At 37.7% G+C, this 23841-nt stretch overlaps 2 protein-coding genes across 2 annotated transcripts; one reads left to right on the top strand and one right to left on the bottom strand.

The window, feature by feature from the left end:
* Nucleotides 1-2336: 2336 nt before the first annotated feature.
* LOC110891742 (protein BEARSKIN1) lies at nt 2337-3940 on the top strand. The gene is made up of 3 exons (XM_022139337.2): nt 2337-2499; nt 2636-2931; nt 3045-3940. The coding sequence occupies exons 1-3, from the start codon at nt 2337-2339 to the stop codon at nt 3678-3680; spliced, it is 1095 nt and encodes a 364-aa protein (XP_021995029.1). The 3' UTR covers nt 3681-3940.
* Nucleotides 3941-19696: 15756 nt separating this feature from the next.
* On the bottom strand, nt 19697-22785 carry LOC110889543 (chlorophyll a-b binding protein CP26, chloroplastic-like). The gene is made up of 6 exons (XM_022137093.2): nt 22248-22785; nt 21212-21296; nt 21061-21111; nt 20445-20565; nt 20213-20347; nt 19697-20129 (listed from the first exon to the last, which is right to left on the bottom strand). Exons 1-6 carry the CDS (start codon nt 22456-22458, stop codon nt 19869-19871), a joined length of 864 nt encoding a protein of 287 aa, XP_021992785.1. The 5' UTR covers nt 22459-22785; the 3' UTR covers nt 19697-19868.
* Between the last annotated feature and the right edge of the window lie 1056 nt (nt 22786-23841).

Below are 23841 nucleotides of genomic sequence, written 5' to 3'. Positions count from 1 at the left end.
GTAACAATGTGTTGGATAAGGCTTTGTTTTTCCAAGTGATGAGAATTCTCGTAAGCGTAGTTTAGTCGTAGAATTAGAGAGTGTGTGAGTTTTCGTTCTCAAAAATAATTATATCGGTCGTAAAATAAGCGACAAATTTGCGATGGACAAGAATATGTCCTAAAATTACCAATGAAAATATACAGGGCCGTCTTAGAGGGTGTGCAAGGTGCGCTACTGAACATGCCAAAATTTTTTAGCGCCCAAAAAGATTTCTTATCGATATATTTATATATAAAATATTTACAATACCAAATGAAACATGTTTATTCAAGTTCATTTTTAAATGTTTATTTAAGTTGAGTTTTATTAGTGAATCGTGGTGTATTATACTGTCTTAATGTGAATCATACAATTACCGTTCTAAAATGTCGGCATTACTAAAATATAACCGTCGATGAAAGTAGAACAGAACTTTGTATTTTGAACCTTTGAAAACGAGGACCAAGAATGCACGGATAACGTGGCTTTCAAACAAGTAAAGTCAATGATGTAAATAAAAATAGGATTAAACACTCAAAAGGTCGTAGCCGCATGTGCACATTAAACCGTCCAATCAACACTAATCCCGATATGGGCTCTAAGCAGCTTGTGTTTCCATGAATATATAACTTGCTTTCACAACAAGTAAATACCCTTTTTCTCTCAGTTTGCTTGATCAAATTGTTTCAACTTATAAGTTTATTGAGATTATTGAATGGTAAAAGGAAAATGAGAATAAAAATAGCTATGAAGTATATGGGTGTTCATTTTAACTTATAAGTTTATTGGAATTGCCACTTAGGTTTTGGCCTAGTGATCGAGAGAAATTATTTATTGTGGGGAGACCAAAATTTAATTCTCAAAAGTTGTAAACATTAATAGCTATGAAGTATATGGGTGTTCAAAGTTGTTCTGATTCCTATATATACCGAAGAACTCAAGGGGCCGGACAACGTCAGCGACGGGCCTAAGAGGTTGAGCCTTTGGTGGTGCCTTAGGCAAGCAGAAATTCGATTACTGTTTTTAAAAGACTCTAGAAATTACGTCTAATATGGCTAGTTGATTGATCCGCTAGTAGGTATCAGTCATCAATAGAAACAAATAATCGGTAGGGTATGATAACTAGAAGAAACTAGTAGTGATAGGGATGGCAAAAAAGCCTAAGCCCTTCATGAATATCCGTAACATCTATTCGTGTATGGAAGCGAGTATGAGATTGGAAAAGAGATATTTCGCGAGCATAGGATTCGGTGATATTCAACCTGATTACGCGTAACTATATATACCCATTTACACAAACCATATACCCAAAAACGTTTCAAATTTGTTTTTGTTTTTTATTAATGCTTGTTTAATAATGTTTTATTTAGTAGCTTCATTATTTGAAAAATAAGCTTTTTTTTATTAACCCAATTCCATCACTCGTGATGGCGATGACGCATGAAAAGTTCCAGAATGTGAGGGAAATTGTTGGTTGTGGTGAGCACGGCCGACCCTGGGGGTGGACGGGGAGAACCACCGGCCAGGGCCCGATATTTCGAGTGACACGTTTTTTATGAAAAAAAACCCGATATGTATATGTAAAATATTTTTTTAATCGGGTACATCCATACAAACACCAACATAGGTTCCCTTACAAAACTATTCTTATGGTTTAGATTAGTTATTAACCCCTTTGGCATTAGGTTTAGACCTTTAGTGAGCCAAATACCCAATTTCGTTAAGGGCTAAGGGCACATTTTTTCGAGCTCGAACAGAATATATGAATTCTTAGGGCCGGCCCTGGTGGTGAGTGATGAGCACCCACACGAAAATTCGTCACTAGTGATGGAACCAAGTTCGATGACGTGACAAAACATGATTAGGTGTGGTGAGCGATGGAAGGTGGAGCACCCCTAAACCCATTGTGCCCACACTCTTTAATTAGCATCCAAGAACCATATACGTAGTATGAAACCTAGTAACCTACAGATTTTATGTTATCAAGATATTTAATATATTAATCATCTTTTTATTAAAACGAAATGTATCATCTAAAATGTTATATATTTATTTAAGCGTAGAAGTAGGATTCAAAGTGCATGCATGCTCATCGCCACTAGTGCTTGGTCCAGATAATTGTTGCTTTCATTCTACGTCAGCTTTAGGCTTCACCGCCGCCGTCTTCACCGGCCGTCAACTTTCTAACTCTATAAAAACACTTCACACTCCATCTTAAATGATTGATAGATAATATCACCCTAGCTAGATACTCAAGAATATTTAACAAACACACACACACAAACCAGCAACTGAAGCCTCTTCGTTGGTGGTCCATGACGTCATCTAACGGCGGTGTTCCGCCGGGGTTCCGGTTTCACCCCACCGATGAAGAGCTGCTTCATTTCTACTTGAAGAAGAAGATTGCTTTTGAAAAGTTTGATATGGATGTCATTAGGGAAATTGACTTGAACAAGACTGAGCCATGGGATCTCCAAGGTCAACTCTTTTTTTCTTTTTTTTGTTATTTATTTGTTTGTATTTTAAGTATGATTATAGTTTAAGTGCGGTCGTAAATACCCAGTTTTTTTCTAACAGTGTCGTGTAACTTTTTTTTTTTTTTGAAATTTTATAGAGAGGTGTAAGATAGGGTCAACGCCCGAAAATGAGTGGTACTTCTTTAGCCATAAGGATAAGAAGTATCCTACAGGATCAAGGACGAATCGAGCAACACATGCGGGTTTTTGGAAGGCAACGGGGCGAGACAAATGCATTCGAAACACCTTTAAGAAGATTGGTATGAGGAAAACCCTAGTTTTTTATCGCGGGCGGGCTCCGCATGGTCAAAAGACCGATTGGATTATGCATGAGTATCGTCTTGAGGATGTTATTGATCATCATGATACTCTTAATCATGTTTCATCCTCTTCTGTAAGTCGAAGCTATTTCGCGGCCTTTTGTTAGGGTTTATTGTTATATTATTATCGTAGTTAAAAGATATCGTTTAGATGCATAATAGATAAGATGTGTTTTTTCGATAATAGGAAGATGGATGGGTGATTTGCCGGGTGTTCAAGAAGAGAAACTTGTTCAAAGTAGGTGGAAACGAAGCGTCAAGTGGTAGCGTAGCAACAGAAGAACGCGCAAATAGCATGTACCAATCGCGCCCTTACTCATACGGTCTAGATCAAAGTCATCAATATCTAACATATCAACAACAACATCAACATCAACAACAACAAAACTTCCACTTAGGGGTTAACTACACACATCACCAATATCCTCACCTTATCACTACTACCCACAAACCTCTCGGATGCGGTTTCTTGAATCTACCTACTGAAGATTCACCAATCATGGTTAGACAACTCATGTCTAACCATAGAGAATGTGATAGTGGAAGCTGTGAAAACCAACTCGATGTTGGTTATCATGCTTGTGAGCCTGGTTTAGAAGTTGACATCTCTGAACCGACTCAAAACATGATTAATGCAAATGTAAGAGAGGAGACATCAAACGAATGGGGAATGATTGATAGGCTTGTAACTTCACATCTTGTTCAACATAACGGGGATGCTAATTCGACAAAAGGAGTGTTGAGGTATAGAGACGACGCCACGTCATCTTCTTCCATGCAACCGATCAATCAACTCTCCTTGCGAGGAGGGATGGAATTTTAGGGTTATGAAAATAGCTCGATACTAATGATTAATGTGCTATACGGTTATTTTCTTCAAGACGATTACACATATTAAACCATGGTCCATAGAGAAGATGGCTCATGACCATTTAAACTAAGTCCTAACAATTTTATTAATTGTTACAATATATTGATTACTTATGTATAACTCCATTTGATTTGACATAAATTTGTCATGATTAATGGGATATTGTAGTGATTTATTTCTTATTAATGTATATTTATATATTTCTACTCCAATGTATTAGCATTTCTGTGGTAATTAATCAATGTTTTGTATTGTTCGAACTAAGATTGACAGTTAAATTTGATTCTTACAATTGAATTAATAAAATTAATAAACTTGGTTAATAAGAAAACATAGATTAATTACCGTGTTACATTAACCGTGTAACATATTTTTGTAGTGATATATATTAGACGTAATTGGTTTTTCTTTTAACGGCAACACATCATTTTCTAAAATCAACCTAACGCTCACATTGTAGGACTCAAACGCACTTTAATGAGGATAAACACAAGCAAAGAGGCTATTTGCATATGTAATTGGTATATAAGAAACAAATCCGTGAGTTAAGTGGGAAAAACGACATTATTGATGGTACAAAAGGACGGATGTTACACAAATTAAAGAGTACTGATGAAACAGTGGTTAACCAAGGAAGGTTAATTCACTGGTCTCGTCAAGTAGGGTTAATCCCTTCTTTCCGAGGATCGGTGGCTGGATCGTCCGCTGATCTGTCTCCTGCACAAGGAAAACACACTGTGATTCGTAACAAGGAGGATGGGATGGGTGGTGCTCCTTGTTACCACTCTCCGGCATGAGAATCAGTAATTTACTTGAGAGCAAAGTGTGTGATAGTAGTAAGAGTAAGAGAGTAGATAAGCGATACCTCAAACCTGGTCCGGGATGGGTATTTATAGCCGAGGAGTGAAGGAAGGTAATTGAGTGGCTAGACTGACAACGCGCAGCCCCTTGCAGGTGTGTCAGGCTTGTCGGTCACGTAGGTGACGCTACGTCCCACTGTGGCTGTCAGTCTGTTTGCCAGTGTCGCTTACGTATGGGCTAACAGATGACTGTCATTGGTGCCACTTGCTGTTTTGGCCACCTGAGTCAAGGTGCCAGTCCCACTTGCGTCGTCAATAGGATGTGGTGCTAGGCCGCATCACTATCTGCGGTAACCGCGGTTGTTTCCACGTCCTTTAGCTTGAGGAAGCTGTTTATAGGATGCGGTGCTGAGCCGCATTGCCATGTGCGGTAACTGCTGTTACCTTATCCCTTGTCGTGACGAAAATGTTCATAGGATGTGGTGCTAAGCCGCATCGCCATGTGCAACATCCGTTTCCATACACAAGGTAAGTCTTCTCATCACTTGACTGATTGGATTCGGTAATTGCGTTCGCGTGTGCACGCACGGACGCAGATAAATTCTTGCTGGTGGGAGTATTTGATAAGGGTGATGGTCACTCGCGACTGCTTCGGTATGAGATTTGGGACCATATCCCTTCAAGTACCAACGTAAATTCATCCGAGATATTTGATAAATATGTACAACCTATCAATATTGTTTTCTTAATCACGTATTTAAAAAGATTTATAACTCCATGCGCAAAGAATTTGAGTCCTCTTCGAATACGTGAAAATACATTTTCATTATCATCGTCAATGAAAGGAGTAACTTTTCACAATAATAACCAAATTTCTCCACAATTAAGGGGTAGCTTTGTAACGGAACTTGAATCCTGCAATTCTCTCCATAAAATTCGACTTTGAAACCATTGAAGACGGACGCGAATGATAGACCGATGAGCTCATCATATGTACATACCCCGATGAATATGTTGAGGCTATATATGTGTTACGATCTCACATATTTTTCACTCCACATCACTGTCACTGTCAAGTAAGCATGAGCACTCACTCACTTTTTCTCACAATTTGATGTGTAATCGTTTCACAAGTTTTCACTAAGAAGGCGTTAGAAAGGTGTGAGGTGGATTATTTTGATTGGACCATATAAATTAATTCCGCCATTCAAAAAGTAGGTTGCAGAGGATTGAGGCATGAGGGGCTTCACGCGAGGAAGCTTTGTGCCGGCCTTAACAAATCTAGGGGCGTTGTTCAAGGGTGTGGAAGCAAGTTAACATGCCAAAGTGGCATTGGGTGTTAACACATAACAACTAGTCTGAGGTTTTTACCATACCTGAGGACATTGTTATGAACCTAATAACATTTTGTAATGTGATTTGAGGGCACAGGAGTAGAGATATATTTAGCCACTTTTTACAATACCATCACATATTTAAGTAATCCTTTAACTAATGTATCAACATTTGATAAATATGGACTATTACTCTTTCTATGACCAAATTGAGGTCTGAACAATTAAGAGTCTCATTAAGAGTTAAACAAATAGCCCCTAAGCCGTTAACTAATGTATCAAACATTTGATAAATATGGACTATTACTCTTTGTATGACCAAAGTTACTAAATTTCATGTTTTCTAATATAATACGTTCATTTATAAATAACTTAGCTCTACACTATCCCTAGAAAAATAATTTTTATAGTAAATATTAAATATACAAGTGTCTAAATGAAATTTATGAAACCTTAAGCGTTGTGCTAAACCCCTCCCCAATGGTTTTATAGTAAATATTAAATATACAAGTTAATTGATAATAAAATATAGCCCGTAGGCAGATCATCACTAAGGATGTTAAAATATATGATCATTGCATTGATGATATTAGCCATGATCTAATTTGATTATATAGGCTATAAGGCTTGGACGTAGTCCACCACCTTGAAGGCTAGTGTGGTTCCTTAGGTTACACTGCCAGGAGTATTAACATTACTTGAATGTTATCGTATAATAATTGTCTTAATGGTTTGACAACAAGATATATGTAGCCATGGTCACATTCGGCCATAAGGCTTTGAGGCTTGAATATAGTTCATCACCTCTGTATAGAAAGGGGTAGTCATCCTTAACTATCATTTAAAATTGCCAAATAATATGGACTTTACCAATTGGTTGGTCAAAAACCATTAAGAATATCTTTTGGAATTATTAAGCGGATCGATAAAGTTTGAATTAAAATCGAGACGATCACTTGAAAATGATGTAATGAATACATATAATATAAATAATTCCAAAATTTTCATTAAATGATAGAAAATTACAATACTTGCCTTAAATAGGACTTTGAAATAGATTTAAACTACTTGTCCACGCAGGGACTAAAAAGGAAATACATGTACACGTAGGGACTAAAAGGAAAAACATGTCCACGCATGGACTAAAAGAAAAGACATGTCTACACAGGGACTTTTGGAAATGATGTCCACATAGGGACTTTTAGAAAAAAAATACAAATGAAAGAAGGAGTCTTCAATCGCCTCCTATTCTTTATTCCCGCTATTCCTCTTCTTGTTTCACCGTGTACAACATTAACACTGAAGGGTTCAGCGGTTGGTGCAAGTCCTCCAAGTAAGGATCCATCATATGAGTGGAATCCGCAGATTCAATGGGTAAAGAATAATAAGGATCTCGAATTGGAATTTGACTTGTATAATCAAGGTTTGAAATTTCAAAGTTTGGGGGTAAAAAGTATGGATCTTCAGCGTCCACTGGTATAGATTTCGAAGTGTGGTTTACAGTTTCTTGACGTTTAGTTTTGGGAATAGGGTTTTGGCCACGAGTAGAGGGTAAAGTACCTATCCTCCAAACTGGTCGTACCGATATCCTGGCCGTAGTATGAAGCTTCGAATTCCTAGGCTTCAGATGAATAGAATCATCATTAGCGGCTTCCTTGATCGGCGACATTTTCCTGAATTTCATAAATCGAAAACAATGTATATATCTTAATATGGATGAGAGTAATCCTATGTCAAAGTCTAGACTTAGAAAGTCTAAGGATTATGCTATTGTGTTGTTTGAGATTAAACACAAAAGGCTAGTGTTTAATTCTCTCAAACATTGGCTCTGATATCAACCTGTCACACTCTGGTATTTACAACATCGCCCAGTGGGCCCGGTTGGGGAGTATCCTGACTAGATTGATATACAAGATACACAACACAGATAGCACAACGGAAGTCTTGGAGTTAAAATATTATTACAAATATAATTGTCCGAGTGATCAAAATAATAATACAGACTGCTTGTAATAAAGATACACAGGCGGATCGAAAATGTAAAAAAAATGAGATAACAGACTACTAGGCTTTATGCAAAGGAGTTGGAAATTCCTCTTCTAGCATTACCAGGCAACTTCTAGCCTATTTACGTATCCTTGCAACCTGTAACTTAGTCTTTTGAAAATACGTCAGTTTACACTGGTAAATACAAATAACTGACTCATTTTGAAAACATTTTATAAAATGTTTTAAGTGCACAAGGCACATGTATTTTCAAAAATAACTTGGGACAATTCAAAATGATCTTGTATACAGATTTAGATGCATGTCAATACATATGGGGTCCGGTGCAGAAACCGAATAACATGATTAACCGACACGCCACTTAAACCCAGAAAGGGGTATCCCCAATATGGATAAGAAAAAACATTTTATAATAGCATTAGCATCTGTCAGGTGTATGCCTACACCCCTTGCTCGGTCATGGCCATTAGTAACTTAAATGAACCGAGGATATCCAGGACACCGTCACGTAACCTTCAATATTTAAGTTATCAGATAAAATAGATTGAAACGGGTCATGGAGATTTTGTAGTCACAATCCGACATATGATCCCATACCCGACCAAGCGGTAATAATTTACCATATCCCAAGCCCGTATAGGGAAAATAGGTTAAGAGTATTTATATGGCTAAAACTCGTCTTATAATGCAAGAATTATAAATAGCACAGCCGTAATCAATTAACTGAGGTTGGTTGCAATCTACTAGAAGGCCCTAGTCTGGAATGAATGGTATAATAACCAATGAATGTCAACGGGTCCTATTCAAGTCGTAGACTTGGATCACTTCACTTAAGTTAACGAAAACGGTACGATACGCTTGATTAAGAGATGACCGGAATAGAATGTAGTTTAAACCCAACAAGTACTAAGACTTTTATAATATTGGTAAAGAATATACATTCTGGAACTTGAAATGAAAATGATAAAAATTGACCCGTTTCGGTAAACTTACGTAAACTAGTTACGTAAGCTCAACCGTACGCGTATAAGCGATATCGGGTAACCGGATGAGTCATAAACAAGTTCTATATGCCAATATACTTTAAATAAGTTGTAACATCAGTAGGTTATCAACTTATATGACCATGGAGGTTTTAAAATCAAAATATACACCATAAGGGCATTTTAGTCATTATTCGACATAATTGAGAACTTGCATAAAAATCTAAGTTATGATCAAGTACACTCTGTTAAAATACTTTAATAATGTTATAATATCAGTAGGTAATAAGTTTGTGTCACACCCCTATTTTCCACGTGTCACCGGTGGGCCCGGTGGGGAGTATCGTGACGTAATTGATATCATCATAGTCAAACAACACAACATATAAATGCACAGCGGAAGCAAAAGATATAAATTTATTTCAACTGAATAAATTGTAATGTTTAAATATCACAAAACAGTCGAAACAGATCCACAGGCGGATCAAATAAAAAGGAAACTGTTCAACAGACTTTGACATCTAAAGCTTGCGAGACTTGAGTATTGATGCCTGGAGTAGCCAGCCTATTTCGTCTAGTACCTGCACTTAGCCTTTTTGGAAAATACGTCAGTTTGCATTGGTAAATACAACTTAACTGACTCATTTTGAAAAGAGTTTGAAAATTGATTTAAATGCACTTCGGCCAAAAATATTTTATAACTTGGGACAATTATTCAAAATAATATTGTATACAGTTTTACTCATTTGTCGTCCATTAGGGCCGGTTTGTAGGGCCGGACTTAAGTTAACTGACACGCCACAGGTATAATGCCCACAAGGTCGATTCCTTATAGTGGGATACCAGTTTTTACATAATGCATCTGTCAGGTGTACGCCTACACCCCGTGCTTAGGTCGTGGCCATTTCTTTAAATGATGCCAAGGATATCCGGGACATGGTCATTTAACCCCCAAGGGCCATACACCAAATAATACATATCAAACGGGTCATGCAAATACATTAATCACAGTTCGATTTAAATGACTACACACACCCAACCAAGCGGTACTTTTATAGCACCGTATCCCAAGCCCGTATAAGGAAAATAAGTTAAGGGTATTTACCTGAGCAAAGTATAAATCAAATACAGCAAGTGCACGTAGCTTTTACTGGGCTCCTAATCTGAAACGAAGGTTTTTAATAACCTATTAGAATTCTAACGGGTCTTTAATTAAGCTTAGACTTAGACCGGTTAGTTTTCAAAAGGAAGACACGGACCATAACGCATGATAAAGCGAAGATCGGTTTAGAATGTGATTTTGACCCGGCAAGCTTGCATGCTTGTTTAATATGGGTAACTTATACACATTCTGGATTTTGAGACAAAAACGATATGGTTTGACCCGTTTCGGCTAATATATGCAAACTAGTTACATAAGCCGATCCGAACGCGAAAAGTGCGTAACGAGTAACCACAAGAGTCATATACAAGTTTCCTAAGTTAACATGCCTTAGATATGTTGTGACATCAGTAAGATATCTTCTATTATGCCCCATATCAATTTATACTCAAATTATGCCCCGAAAGGGCATTTTGGTCATTTAAAAGGTTATAAAAGAGTTTAAATATAATTCTGAGTTTCGGGTCTGATGAAATCAGTAAAAATACTTAATTTACTAAGTTATATCAGTAGGGTATAACCTATGTGTGAAATTTATCATTTCTAACCATACTATGTTCCGAAGGGGCATTTTGGTAATTTCACTTAAGGTTCAAAGGTCAAATCTGGAAATCTGACTTCAAAACTTCTACTTACTGCTAAAGTATGGAAATTTACTTAAAACATCAGTAGGTATCAAGTCTTATATGTCTAATATGGTTTTAATATATACTATGCGTTTAAAACGCTTAAAAACGCTAAAAATGGCGATTTTGAGCTATTTCCGGGTTCTTAAAGGAAAGCTGATACTTTTACTATTCCAGAAGGCTTAAAATATTCTATTCATCATATTAGATCAGTAGAAAAAGGTTTGGTTCCAAAAGGTTTGGTAAAACTCATTTTATGGCTTAAAAGGGCAAAACTGACAACTACCGAATTAAGCTTAGAACTCTAGGTTATGATCAGCCTAAAAATAATTAAAAATCTCCAAAAATCCCAAAATATTATTTTACATCAGTAGGTATAAAGTTTGGTGTCAAAAATTGGGTTTAGATAGGCTATATGCTAATTACGCCATTTAATTACTAAAAGGCTTTCTAATTACGCTATTGAGCGTAACTCTTAATCTAGACCTCAAATTGATGTCAAATTCTAGGTACAAGTTTATAAATCAGTACCAACGGTTTCTACTCTTTTACATTTTCAAAATTCATGCTTTAAGGTCATAAGGGCATAATAGTCAACATTTAGGCGATTAACGGAAACATGCATATAAATTGGATAACTAATGAACCAAGTTGTATAATCACAGAGGGTTATACTTATAGGTAACTTGGTCCTATTAAGGCTCTAAGGTATTCCTAAGTCATGCACAAACGGGTCAGAACTGAAAGTCAAAGCATAAGTCAAACTATGCGACTTTCGGTCCCGAATCGAGCCTAAACTGAAAATTGTCGAGTTGAACATGTTTAGACATGTCCTTACATTAATTACCAAGTTATATTAATGTCAAAACAGGTTGCATAGCTTCTACATTGCTAATTATGCATTTATTTGAAAATAGGCTTCCTGTTGACTTTTTATAATCAAGTTTGACTCGACAATTGACCTAATTAGAGTGGGAATCAGAGGGTGACCTTTTAAGGGTTTAATGCCCACATAATTACCAACTCATAGGTACTTTCATAATGAAATTTGGCGGGAGCAATTAAGATTAATGACGAAGTCAAATCTTAATTACGACGGTTTGACTTTATGCTAATAAACTAAGCAAAACTGAATTAAAGGAGGTTAATTACACTTACAATAGTCCTAAGCACAACTAATGATCACTAGGAAGGATGCTTGAGCTCCAGGAACCTCCAAGAAGAGAGTTGTGATGGTTACAAGTGAATGAGCAATTGAAAAACCGAAAGTTCATAGCTTTATATAGGTTTCTTGGATCAATTTGATCATGCTAAACAAGTCTAGGATTGTTATGGGATCATTCCAAGTGTCCCTAGGCCTTAATATACCAGCAAACAAGCCCATAGAATCAAAAACAACAATTTAAGTCGGTTAAACGGGCTGGAACAGACAGCTGTGCTTATTTCTGCATCTGGGGACCTTAGGCGGCCCGCGTAAGGATCCACAAGGATCTTACGCGCCCCGCATGGCCAGTCTGATCCGGTTACAAAGTTTCATAAATTGCAATTTTGGTCCCTGGTCCTTCCAAACTTGATTTTAAGCCCATTTCTTGCACTATAAACCCCCAAACTTGACTTTTAAGGACTCCAAGTCATAAACCAACTTTGTTTGGTCCCCGGTTATTCATACGTTCACCGAAAAGTCTTAAATTTCAATATTGACGCTTTTAACCTCTCGTATATGAATATTGTCATAACTTTCTCATACTTTATCGAAACCTTGTGAAATTTTTATCACAGATTCTTGTGAGTATAATTTATCATTACAAAGCTTCGGGTCTGCTAAAAGATCACTCAGAGGTATACTTTAAACATGTTGACACATTTAGCCCCTGTAGTTTGTAATTCCTCACTTTCTTTCACGATTAGCTTCGTATGATCCATGATTTATTCGTTTAAGGGTATTTACATCATGTAGGGTTATTGAAAGACATATTTATTCATTGTTGACATTTTGAATCCTTTTACACACATAGATTCCCCGTTTGTCAACTTTAGTCCCTCTAATTCATTCCTTTACACGTTTTAAGTCCATGACACGTGTCGATATGATATTGGACATGAATTTTCGAGGTGTTACAGTTTGATATGAAAATTATGGCTTAAAACCATACTATGCGCCAAAAGGGCGTTTTGGTCATATTATAACATAATTTATGATCTTTTATCAAAAATCAGGTTATGAACAGATTTGATATGCTAAAATATGTTAATTATAATAACATATCAGTAGGTAATTAATTTTGCAAGTTTATCATTGATTAAAACCAAGTTTTATATGAAAAGGGTACTTTGTTCAAAGTTGGGCATATTATTAGAACTTGTGTAAAAACTCATAATCCGATTATGATCAAGTAGTATAACCTCACAGGGTTATCCTACATTATAGTGTAATCATAATACAACTTAAATTCAGTAGTTGAATTAGATAAATCGGGTCATAATCGAAAGTCAAAGCAGAAGTCAAACTGCTCGACTTTCGGTTGCGAACCGACACTAAAACTGGAAATGACGGGCTGAACATGTTCATACATTTCCTAATATTAATTACCAACTGATTAAGTGTCAAAAAGATGGGTTATAACATTTATAAGATCAATTTATAAATTTTACGAAAAACTGACATTTGACTTTTTAAATAATATAACTTTGACTCGTCATTTGACCTAGTTAACGTGATTTTTAAGAGGTGCCCTTTTGAGGGATTAACACCTACCTAATTATGATCACGTAGCCATGTTCGATTCGAACAATGGCTGGACCATAATGGTTTAAGCCGAAAGTCAAAGCAAAAATCGATTTTGCTTGACTTTCGGCTATAAAAGCCTATAAAACGAAAATGAACTGGATAGAAACACTTACAAGTGATCCTTGGAATGAAATGGACTTAGTAGGATGCTCCTATAGCTTAGGAACTTCCAGATTGAGAGAGAGGAGTGAATTATGAGAAGAGGTGGAAAGAGGTTGCTAACACTCCTATTTATACTTGAATGGGTTGATCAAGATGGTTCCAGGTGTTAGAGGCTTGTTTAAGATCATTACATGTGTTATGGGACGTGTCAAGTGTAGCTAGTAAGCTCAGAGATTCGATTATGTGGCAAGCATGTATTATTCCTTGGAGCCCAAACAAAAATTTGTCTCTGGCGACTCTCTACAGACCGTATAGGGTAATCCTTTGCGGTCCGTAAGGACCTGGTGCGCACATGGTTTTTAGATTCTCTACGGACCGTAAGCCGAAGCTTCTTATGGTCCGTATACGGTCATCAAAGGCAAATAAATTCCTTGTTTGCGGACCGTAAGCCTAAAGGCTATACGGTCTGCAAAGGTCACTCAGAGGCTATAAAAATAGCATGTTGACACTTTAGTCCCTCCACATTCATACTTTCATTAATTGGCAAAAATAGTCCCTCGTCCAACATTTGGCACAAATGAGAGTATGGACACGTGTTAGTACATGACCGGACACGAATTTACGAGGTGTTACACAACTTAGTTTCCCTTCAAGTTGAACTTGCAATATGTTAAAACCTTATATAAATTCTTCTTCAACACTTCATGGGTCTTTCTTTGCCCCGGATCGACACTAAACCTGACCCATTATTCTATCCATGCTCTAGAAAACTCTTATAACCACAAGACTGGGATCATCCCATGTTTTATTACGAGAGTGGTCATAGGGGTGCGTTGGACACTCTGCATAGTTCAATTTCCGATCTTGATCTTGGCGGTTTCTACATTAAAGACACCGCCCCCTAAAGCCCAGAAAATTCTGGCGAATGCCTTATATGGTGAAATCGTCAAGATAGTTGAAGAGAAGTTTGCCTTGTCCCCGCGGCAGCGAGCCGTGTTTGAGTGTTTGCGAGCCCCCCATGCTCAGGATTTCTTGTCTGTTGTTCCCATCGAAGGTTTTGGGCAATGTATGTCGGCTGTGGAATACCGAGCAATCCTCAAGTACCGGCTGATGGTACCCCTTTTCTCGGTTGATGACCCGTGTCCCGTATGTCGGAAGGCTTGCTTGGATTCTTTTGGGGAGCATGCAGTCCATTGCAAAGAATTACCGGGATTTAAATATCGACATGATTGTTCGAGATGTGCTTTATGATGTCCTTAAGCAGGCAGGAATCTCGGTAAAAAAGGAAGCCCCGGTGAACTTCTTGACCGATCCATTAGAGGGAGATCTACCCTACGGCCCACTGACATTCTTGTTTTTTGATGGGAAGGAGGGAAACACGCGTGCGTCGATTTGACAGGTGTGTCCCCCCTCGTTGGGCTAAGGGACCACGGGTTTGTGGCGGGCCAGGCGATAACCAAGGCGGAGGTGGGCAAAGTAGCTAAGCACGAAAAAAGCTTGCATCGAGAATCAACACGTTCGTCCCGTTCGCTTTCGATACCTTTGGCGCTCTCGCTCCTGACGCGGTGCGGTTACTCAAGCGGGTTCAGCAAGTGGTAAGTAGTAACACCGCGCATGTTAAGGGGCAGAATTTTGTGTTCAGCAGGTTGGTGTGCTATTCAGAAGGGGGTAGCGCCGCAGCTTGTTGCCCGTCTACCTACCATTAGTCTGTAATCGTCTCTGTTCTAATGAAATTATGCGAAGCTTTTTTTTTATTTTCATTGTAAAATACGTGAATCATGGATTTCATTCATTCACAAATTTATTTAAGTGTTTAGTTTTTTTATTCTGTTAATTTTAACTTCCAAGATTTGGTCTTATAAAAGAAGAATTGGTAATGTACTTCATCTATTCTCAAATAGTATTAATTTCCTATCAATTAAGAGTGTGTTTCTAAATTCAATGTTATGTTTCAGTTCTGAATGTTTATATAACCTAGCCCAAGTCTGTCACCATATTGGTCAAATTTCAGCCTGGCTACTGTGACAATGTGACATGAAAAGATAGTCTCATGTTATCTATAAGACTGGTGCATCCTTGAATCTTATTAGGCAGGTGCTTAAAGACCATTGTAGTCTTTTAAGTTATATACTTATATGTAAACCCTGATGCAAATATGACAAGTTACAACCTTAAACACGACTCTTGCAATTATTGAACCGTTTCTCATAGTAACAGAATATATAAAGTACACGAACATCTGAATGTCATTGTTTTAGAGCACAAAAGGTTGTTTACAGGGTTGGGACTCGTTCGATGTTTCCAGAAATGACGGTTAGCAAGTTGTTTCCAAAGGGGTCGCTCAAGTGAGACGCAAGGTTTTCAACAGGACCCTGTCCGGTCACATAGGCTTGGATGAAGAATGCAAACATGGAGAACATAGCTAGTCTACCATTCTTGATCTCCTTAACCTTCAATAGTGCAAACTGGTCTGGGTCCTTAGCCAGACCCAATGGGTCAAATGGTCCACCAGGGTGCAGCCTGTCTTCCAAATCCTACACACACAAAACCGGTCAAATAAGATCTTACATATGAGGTTCGCTCCAGGAGGTTCGCTCCAGGAGGTCCGCTCATATGTACATGAAGCCTTCAAGCGAACCTCTATCACCTATAAATAGCTGTCATTCGAGCGATCCTTAGTAGTGATTGTTGACTTCCACGCCGAAGCTCTGCCGGTGTGAGATTTGAGCTGTAAACACTGTTATATCAATAAAATCAGTAGTTTAAGAGAAGAACAAGCTATTTCTACCTGAGTTTCTTGTTATTCCGCACCTGAAACATAGGAGATTGCCTCTGAACGACTCGTTCGGGTCGACACACGATCCTACAAAAGGCTAGTGTTTAATTCTCTCAAACGTTGGTTGTGATACCAACATGTCACACCCCGGTATTTACAACATCGCCCGGTGGGCCAGGTTGGGGAGTATCGTGACTAGATTGATATACAAGATACACAGCACAGATAGCACAACAGAAGTTTTGGAGTTAAAATATTATTACAAACATAATTGTCCGAGTGTTCAAAATAATAATACAGACTGCTTGTAATAAAGATCCACATGCGGATCGAAAATGTACAAAAATGAGATAACGGAATACTAGGCTTTATCCAAAGGAGTTGCAAATTCCTCTTCTATCATTACCAGGCAACTTCCAGCCTATTTACGTATCCTTGCAACCTGTAACTTAGTATTTTGAAAATACGTCAGTTTACACTGGTAAATACAAATAACCGACTCATTTTGAAAACATTTCAAAAAATGTTTTAAGTGCACAAGGCACATGTATTTTCATAAATGACTTGGGACAATTCAAAATGATCTTTTATACAGTTTTACATGCATGTCAATACATATGGGGCCTGGTGCAGAAACCGAATAACATGATTAACCAACACGCCACTTAAACCCACAAAAGGGTACCCCCAATATGGGTAAGAAAAACATTCTACATACAAACTAGTAGACAACATGATCTCAAACACTTATTAACATTAACATAACATCAATTCATCATATCATACCAAAAACCCATTTCATGGCAAGTATGAACATGTACTCAAACTCATAAATTGTTCAAGTATCTTCTTATTACTATCATGTATGACGATTCTAAACACAAGTATATCATCAAGTTCATCATATAATCAAAACTCACTTCATAATCTATTTGTTAATCACTTACAAGTAATCTTACATCAATTATCTCATAATTTCATTATGTCTAACGAAATTAAGCATACATATACACTTAATTTCACCTTTGGATCAAAATCTAACAATCTAATGACAAGTATTCTACTTGTCTCAAGTTATGACTTTCACCAATCTAAGTTTTTTGACATACCTTATGATCCCCTAGTTTAGGTGATCGATAATTCATGTTCATGCACTAATTTTTGAGCTCCAATTTATCTTCAATTTTGATGATTTTGGATGAACTAGGGTTGCACCCTTTTTCTTCTCTCCTGAAGATCGACATACACAAACTAAGTGTGTGTTATGTCTAATTTCTTTGTTTTAAAAACTCAACTTTCCTTTTTGACATCTTAGGTCCCTCAAGTTTAGTTTTTTTTTTTTTGTTTAAACCTTCATATAACACTTACTATCAATTAACCATTAATATAACTAGGTTTAGATATTCCTAGTCAAATTACTTAAATTTGGGGTGTTACAGCCCGATTCAATTCAAGTCCCACTCACCCGAGTCTTTTATAAACTTTTACTTACTACAAAATATTTGTTCACTTTAACTAGCGTTAGCTTTGATTATTTAAAATCCTAACGCTTATTCTGGTCAACTTTTACCCTTGATAATATTTTACCCGTTCTTTGATATTAACGGGGTTTAAATATAAACCCATTTTTGGGGTGTTACAAGTCCGTAAGGACCTGGTGCGCACATGGTTTTTAGATTCTCTACGGACCGTAAACCGAAGCTTCTTGCAGTCCATATATGGTCATCAAAGGCAAATAAATTCCTTGTTTGCGGTCCGTAAGCCTAAAGGTTATACGGTCCGCAAAGGTCACTCAGAGGCTATAAAAATAGCATGTTGAAACTTTTAGTCCCTCCACATTCATACTTTCATTAATTGGCAAAAATAGTCCCTCTCGTCCAACATTTGGCACAAATGAGAGTATGGACATGTGTCAGTACATGACCGGACACGAATTTACGAGGTGTTACACAACTTAGTTTCCCTCAAGTTTAACTTGCAATATGTTAAAACCTTATTTAAAATTCTTCTTCAACACTTCAAGGGTCTTGCTTCACCCCAGTTCGACACTAAACCCGACCCATTATGCTATCCATGCTCTAGAAAACTCTTATAACCACAAGACTGGGATCATCCCATGTTGTTGCACACTCTGCATAGTTCTCTTCTCGATCTTGATCTTGGTGGTTTCTACATTAAAGACACCGCCCCCCTTAAAGCCAAGAAAATTCTGGCGAATGCCTTATATGGTGAAATCTTCAAGACAGTTGAAGAGAAGTTTGCCTTGTCCCTACGGCAGCGAGCCGTGTTTGAGTGTTCCGAGCCCCCCATGCTCTGGATTTCTTGTCTGTTGTTCCCATCGAAGGTTTAAGGCAATGTATGTCGGTTGTGGAATACCGGACAATCCTCAAGTACCGGCTAATGGTACCCCTTTTCTCGGTTGATGACCCGTGTCCCGTATGTCGGAAGGCTTGCTTGGATTCTTTTGGAGAGCATGTAGTCCACTGCAAAGAATTATCGGGTTTTAAATATCGACATGATTTAGTTCGAGATGTGCTTTTTGATGTCTTTAAGCGGGCAGGGATCTCGGCAAAAAAGGAAGCCCCGATGAACTTCTTGACCGATCCATTAGAAGAGAGATCTACCCTACGGCCCGCTGACATTCTTGTTTTTTGATGGGAAGGAGGGAAACACGCGTGTGTCGATTTGACAGGTGTGTCCCCCCTCGTTGGGCTAAGGGACCACGGGTTTGTGGCGGGCCAGTCGATAACCAAGGCGGAGGCTGGCAAAGTAGCTAAGCACGAAAAAGCTTGCATCGAGAACCAGCATGTGTTCGTCCCGTTCGCTTTCGATACCTTTGGCGCTCTCGCCCCTGACGCGGTGCGGTTACTCAAGCGGGTTCAGCAGGTGGTAAGTAGTAATACCGCGCATGTTAAGGGGCAGAATTTTGTGTTTAGCAGGGTGGGTTTGCTATTCAGAAGGGGGTAGCGCTGCAGCTTGTTGCCCGTCTACCTACCATTAATCTGTAATCATCTCTGTTCTAATGAAATTATGCGAAGCTTTTTTTTTCGATTTTCATTGTAAAATACTTGAATCATGGATTTCATTCATTCACAAATTTATTTAACTGTTTAGTTTGTTTTTTATTCTGTTAATTCAACTTCCAAGATTTGGTCTTATAAAAGAAGAATTTGGTAATGTACTTCATCTATTCTCAAATAGTATTACTTTCCTATCAAAGAGTGTGTTTCTAAGTTTAATGTTATGTTTCAGTTCTGAATGTTTATATAACCTAGCCCAAGTCTGTCACCATATTCGTCAAATTTCAGCCTGGCTACTGTGCCAATGTGACATGAAAATATAGTCTCATGTTATCTATAAAACTTGTGCATCCTTGAATCTTATTAGGCAGGTGCTTAAAGACCATTGTAGTCTTTTAAGTTATATGTAAACCCTGATGCAAATATGACAAGTTACAACCTTAAACACGACTCTTGCAATTATTGAACCGTTTCTCATAGTAACAGAATATATAAAGTACACGAACATCTGAATGTCATTGTTTTGGAGCACAAAAGGTTGTTTACAGGGTTGGGACTCGTTCGATGTTTCCAGAAATGACGGTTAGCAAGTTGTTTCCAAAGGGGTCACTCAAGTGAGATGCAAGGTTCTCAACAGGACCTTGTCCGGTCACATACGCTTGGATGAAGAATGCAAACATGGAGAACATAGCTAGTCTACCATTCTTGATCTCCTTAACCTTCAATAGTGCAAACTGGTCTGGGTCCTTAGCCAGACCCAATGGGTCAAATGGTCCACCAGGGTGCAGCCTGTCTTCCAAATCCTGCACACACAAAACCGGTCAAATAAGATCTTAGTTGTGTCCAGTGTGGTGTTATAAATATCAGATTTGATTCATGTACATACCAAGCCGTTGATGATTCTGTAATATTCTGCACCACCAACAAGAACAACCTCAGCAACCACCGCTAGGACGAGATTAATGGGGATGTTCTTTCCGAAGTAGTTCAATGTGTTTCCATCTAGTAGTAGGGCTCCGGTCTGCATGTACCCAAATGAATTTATGAAGATCTGAATTATATAGTTTTCCACTAAAATTAGTCTTAACTCTATTCATGTGACATATGTCATATCATACCTTGAACCAGACAGCTTCAGGACCACAGTTAGCACCGTATTTGTTGAAGGCCTCAGGAATAATGCAACCAGCTGCACCCAACATTGCCCATCGTGCGTGGATCAGCTCGTAGGCTTGGTATCTGGGTTCAACACAAAAAACCAGTTCGTTACAACTAAGTTAACTTATCATTGATGATTGGCTTGTTGGTTATGCGAAAAAATATAGAATCGTTATGGGCCTTGCATGTATTGCTTTAGGATTGCATATTCAATCACGGCAGGCTCAACTTCTTTTAAGGCCCAAAGCACATTCTATAATCAGGGCACTTTTTGTGAACAAAAAAAATTATTTCTTTGTTTAAGTTCCTAACACGTAGAAATATGATGACAAACGTTTTGTATACAAATCCTAAAATGCACAACTCACACATTAATGTAAAATTATCTAAACACTTCTGCCTTCTCTCACTCAACTATCTACCTACCTACTGAGTTAGATAAGGTTTAGGATAAGTGGAGGTTCATGGGTTCAATGATTCAATCCAAGTTTAGCAGTTAAAAAAAAAAAAAACTATTTACCTACTGAGTTGACTCGTTCAAACACGTGTGTGTTAGTGAGTTGAAAGTGAACTTACTTGGCGAAGTCTTCAGGTTTCTTGCCAAGTCCAAAAGGATCATAACCGTAACTGCATATATAATTTATGTATTAATATTAATAATATAAAATATTTAATAATATAGAAAAACGATTCATATGTCATAAAAGAATATATGGCTTTGACTTACTCTCCGGCGACTTCTCCGTTAAGGTACTCCGGGATCTCCGATCGGTCCAAAAGACCTTCCGGCAAGAATATTCTCCTTTCAGGACCTGTAAATCCATTGCATATTGTTATTAAAATCTTATTAACATAACAATCTGAAGCCATGAACATGGATGGACCTACTATATCAAAAAAAACACAATAATAATAATACGAGTAAACTTCCATTTGTCATTTTAACGGTTTTGCCCCAATAGTTTAAAAATGGTCATTTTCTTCCATGATTTTTCTAACTTATCATCATTTTGCTTCCCGTCTCTAACTCCATCAAAAAAATCCATTAACTATAAGGGTATTTTGTTAATTTTATAGATAAAAGCAAGGGCATGTAAGTCTTTTCACAAATAAACCTATAATTTGTTATTTACATGTATATAAGTAATTCTTTTCTGATCCTCATCTTTCCAACCACTCTTTCTACCGGCCACCACCATCCACCACCACCTGCAACTACCACCTGCCGACCACGACTACCGCGACTTTTAACTAAACATTTTAATTGAGTTAGAGCTAGGGAGTAAACTACCGAAATACCCCTACTTTTAATTGAACGTTTTAACTGAGTTAGAGACAGGGAGCAAATTGGCGACAAACTCGAAAGATCCGTGAGGAAAAATGACTATTTTTAAACTATTGGAGCAAAACCGTTAAAATAATCAAAGCACAGGGAGCAAAACGAAAGTTAACTCTAATAATAATAAAAAACACACATGAGTATACTATCAATCCAACGATTACTTCACTTATTATGTCAAAATGGTGGTTATTGAACGTTACAAAACCTTTTCTTGGTTATGATTACCTCATTTTACCCTATAGTTTTACAAATTGTCACTAGTTATGTGACCCAGCTCAACGAACCAAAAACTAGATGTTAAGTGACATTAGACCATAGAAAAAACCAGACCCAAGGGAAAATAAAATCATCTCTGGACTCATGAAGATGATTGCATGAAGTAGTACTGTAGTAACTGAATTGTTAGTTAGTTGTTACTCACCGTACCACTTGGCGAGCTCATCGGTAGCCGGAGTGACGGCTGCGGGCTTAGCCTTGGGTGGAGGCGCGGGCTTCTTCTTTTGGAAAAGAGCAACTGTCTTAAATGTAGCAGGAGTGGAAGGCGAAGGAGCCGCTCTGGAAGCACTTGAGAAGTTGATTGGGTTTCCGCGCATTTCAGAAACGCTGAGAGAGGCTGCTGCCAGAGAAGCCATTCGTCCGATAACGAGGTAGTGTCACCAGAGAACTTTTAGATGGTTGGTTTGATAATGTAGTTTGTTTTCTGTGTGAGACGGAGGAGTGTGTTGCTAAATGGGAGTTTTGGTGGATGTGGACTTGCCACATAGGATGGCTGTGATTGGTGAGTATGGGGGGATGGAATCTGATGCATCTATCCAAATGGATTACAGGGCTGACGTGGCGGATTATGATGGATTGTGTTCGACATGTTATTGTATGTGTGGGTACGACATGAAGCTTGTTGAAGTTGTGGAAGGAAATGGCAAAGTAGGATAACTTCTCATCTCACGACCACATGAATTACTTTAAAAAATCTAACACGTTATTTCCGTAGGGTTAAAAAGATAAATTTATTCAAATTTCTTAGAGTAAACTGTCATTTTGGTCCCTGTGGTTTGGGCACTTTTGCCATTTTAGTTCAAAGGTTTCATTTTTAATATGTGGATCCAAAAAGGTTTCACAGTTGCCATTTTAGTCCATTGGGTTAACTTCATCCATTTTTTCTGTTAACGAGAAGGCCAATTTGGTCATTTTGTATGTAATTCTATTAACTAAAAGGGTAATTCAGCCATATAAAATGACCAAATTGGTCTTCTCGTTAACAGAAAAAATGGATGAAGTTAACCCGGTGGACTAAAGTGGCAACTGCGAAACCTTTTTGGACCCACAGGTTAAAAATGAAACCTTTGAACTAAACTGTCAAATGGCCAAACCACAGGGACTAAAATGGCATTTAACTCAATTTCTTATTAGTTTTTAAAAAGATAAATTTGTCAGAATAAAGCTAAAATGTTATATATTTATGCAAATGACATTAAATCTCTAAATGTTAACAATGATTCGTTTTTAGTACGTTGGTGTCAGAAAATTGTGTATATATGTATTAGAAATCACGTAATTCACATGTGTATATATGTATTAGATTAGATACCACGTAATACATAGATTGGACCTTGTTCACTAAAATCTTGATGAAAAGAGTAATTTAACCACATTACGAATCAATTAGATGTGGAATCTCTAATTAATTAACTGAATGAACGCGATGTAATTAACACTGCAATACAAATGGAACATGTATAAATTTAACAATCAAAATTGACTAACTCAGTTTATATAACACCCTATTTATAGAAAGCTAGGCATGTTGTGCTACCTTGCTTGGTAGCGTAGCTGCCAGCCGCTCTAACTTGTCTAGAATGCACTTGGTAGCTCCTCTACTAGGTGTATTGTTTCAATTCCCGAACCATACAAACCTAAACACACACTACTAGAAAATAGGGTTTTTGCTACCGTTTTTCCGGTCGCAAAACGGTGGCAATTCCCCCTTTGCTACCGTTTTGCCACCAAAAACTCGG

Source organism: Helianthus annuus, chromosome 11 (assembly GCF_002127325.2).
Source record: "Helianthus annuus cultivar XRQ/B chromosome 11, HanXRQr2.0-SUNRISE, whole genome shotgun sequence".
NCBI lineage: Eukaryota > Viridiplantae > Streptophyta > Magnoliopsida > Asterales > Asteraceae > Helianthus > Helianthus annuus.
Note: the sequence above shows the minus strand (reverse complement) of the source record. Positions and strands in the feature narration are given on the sequence as shown.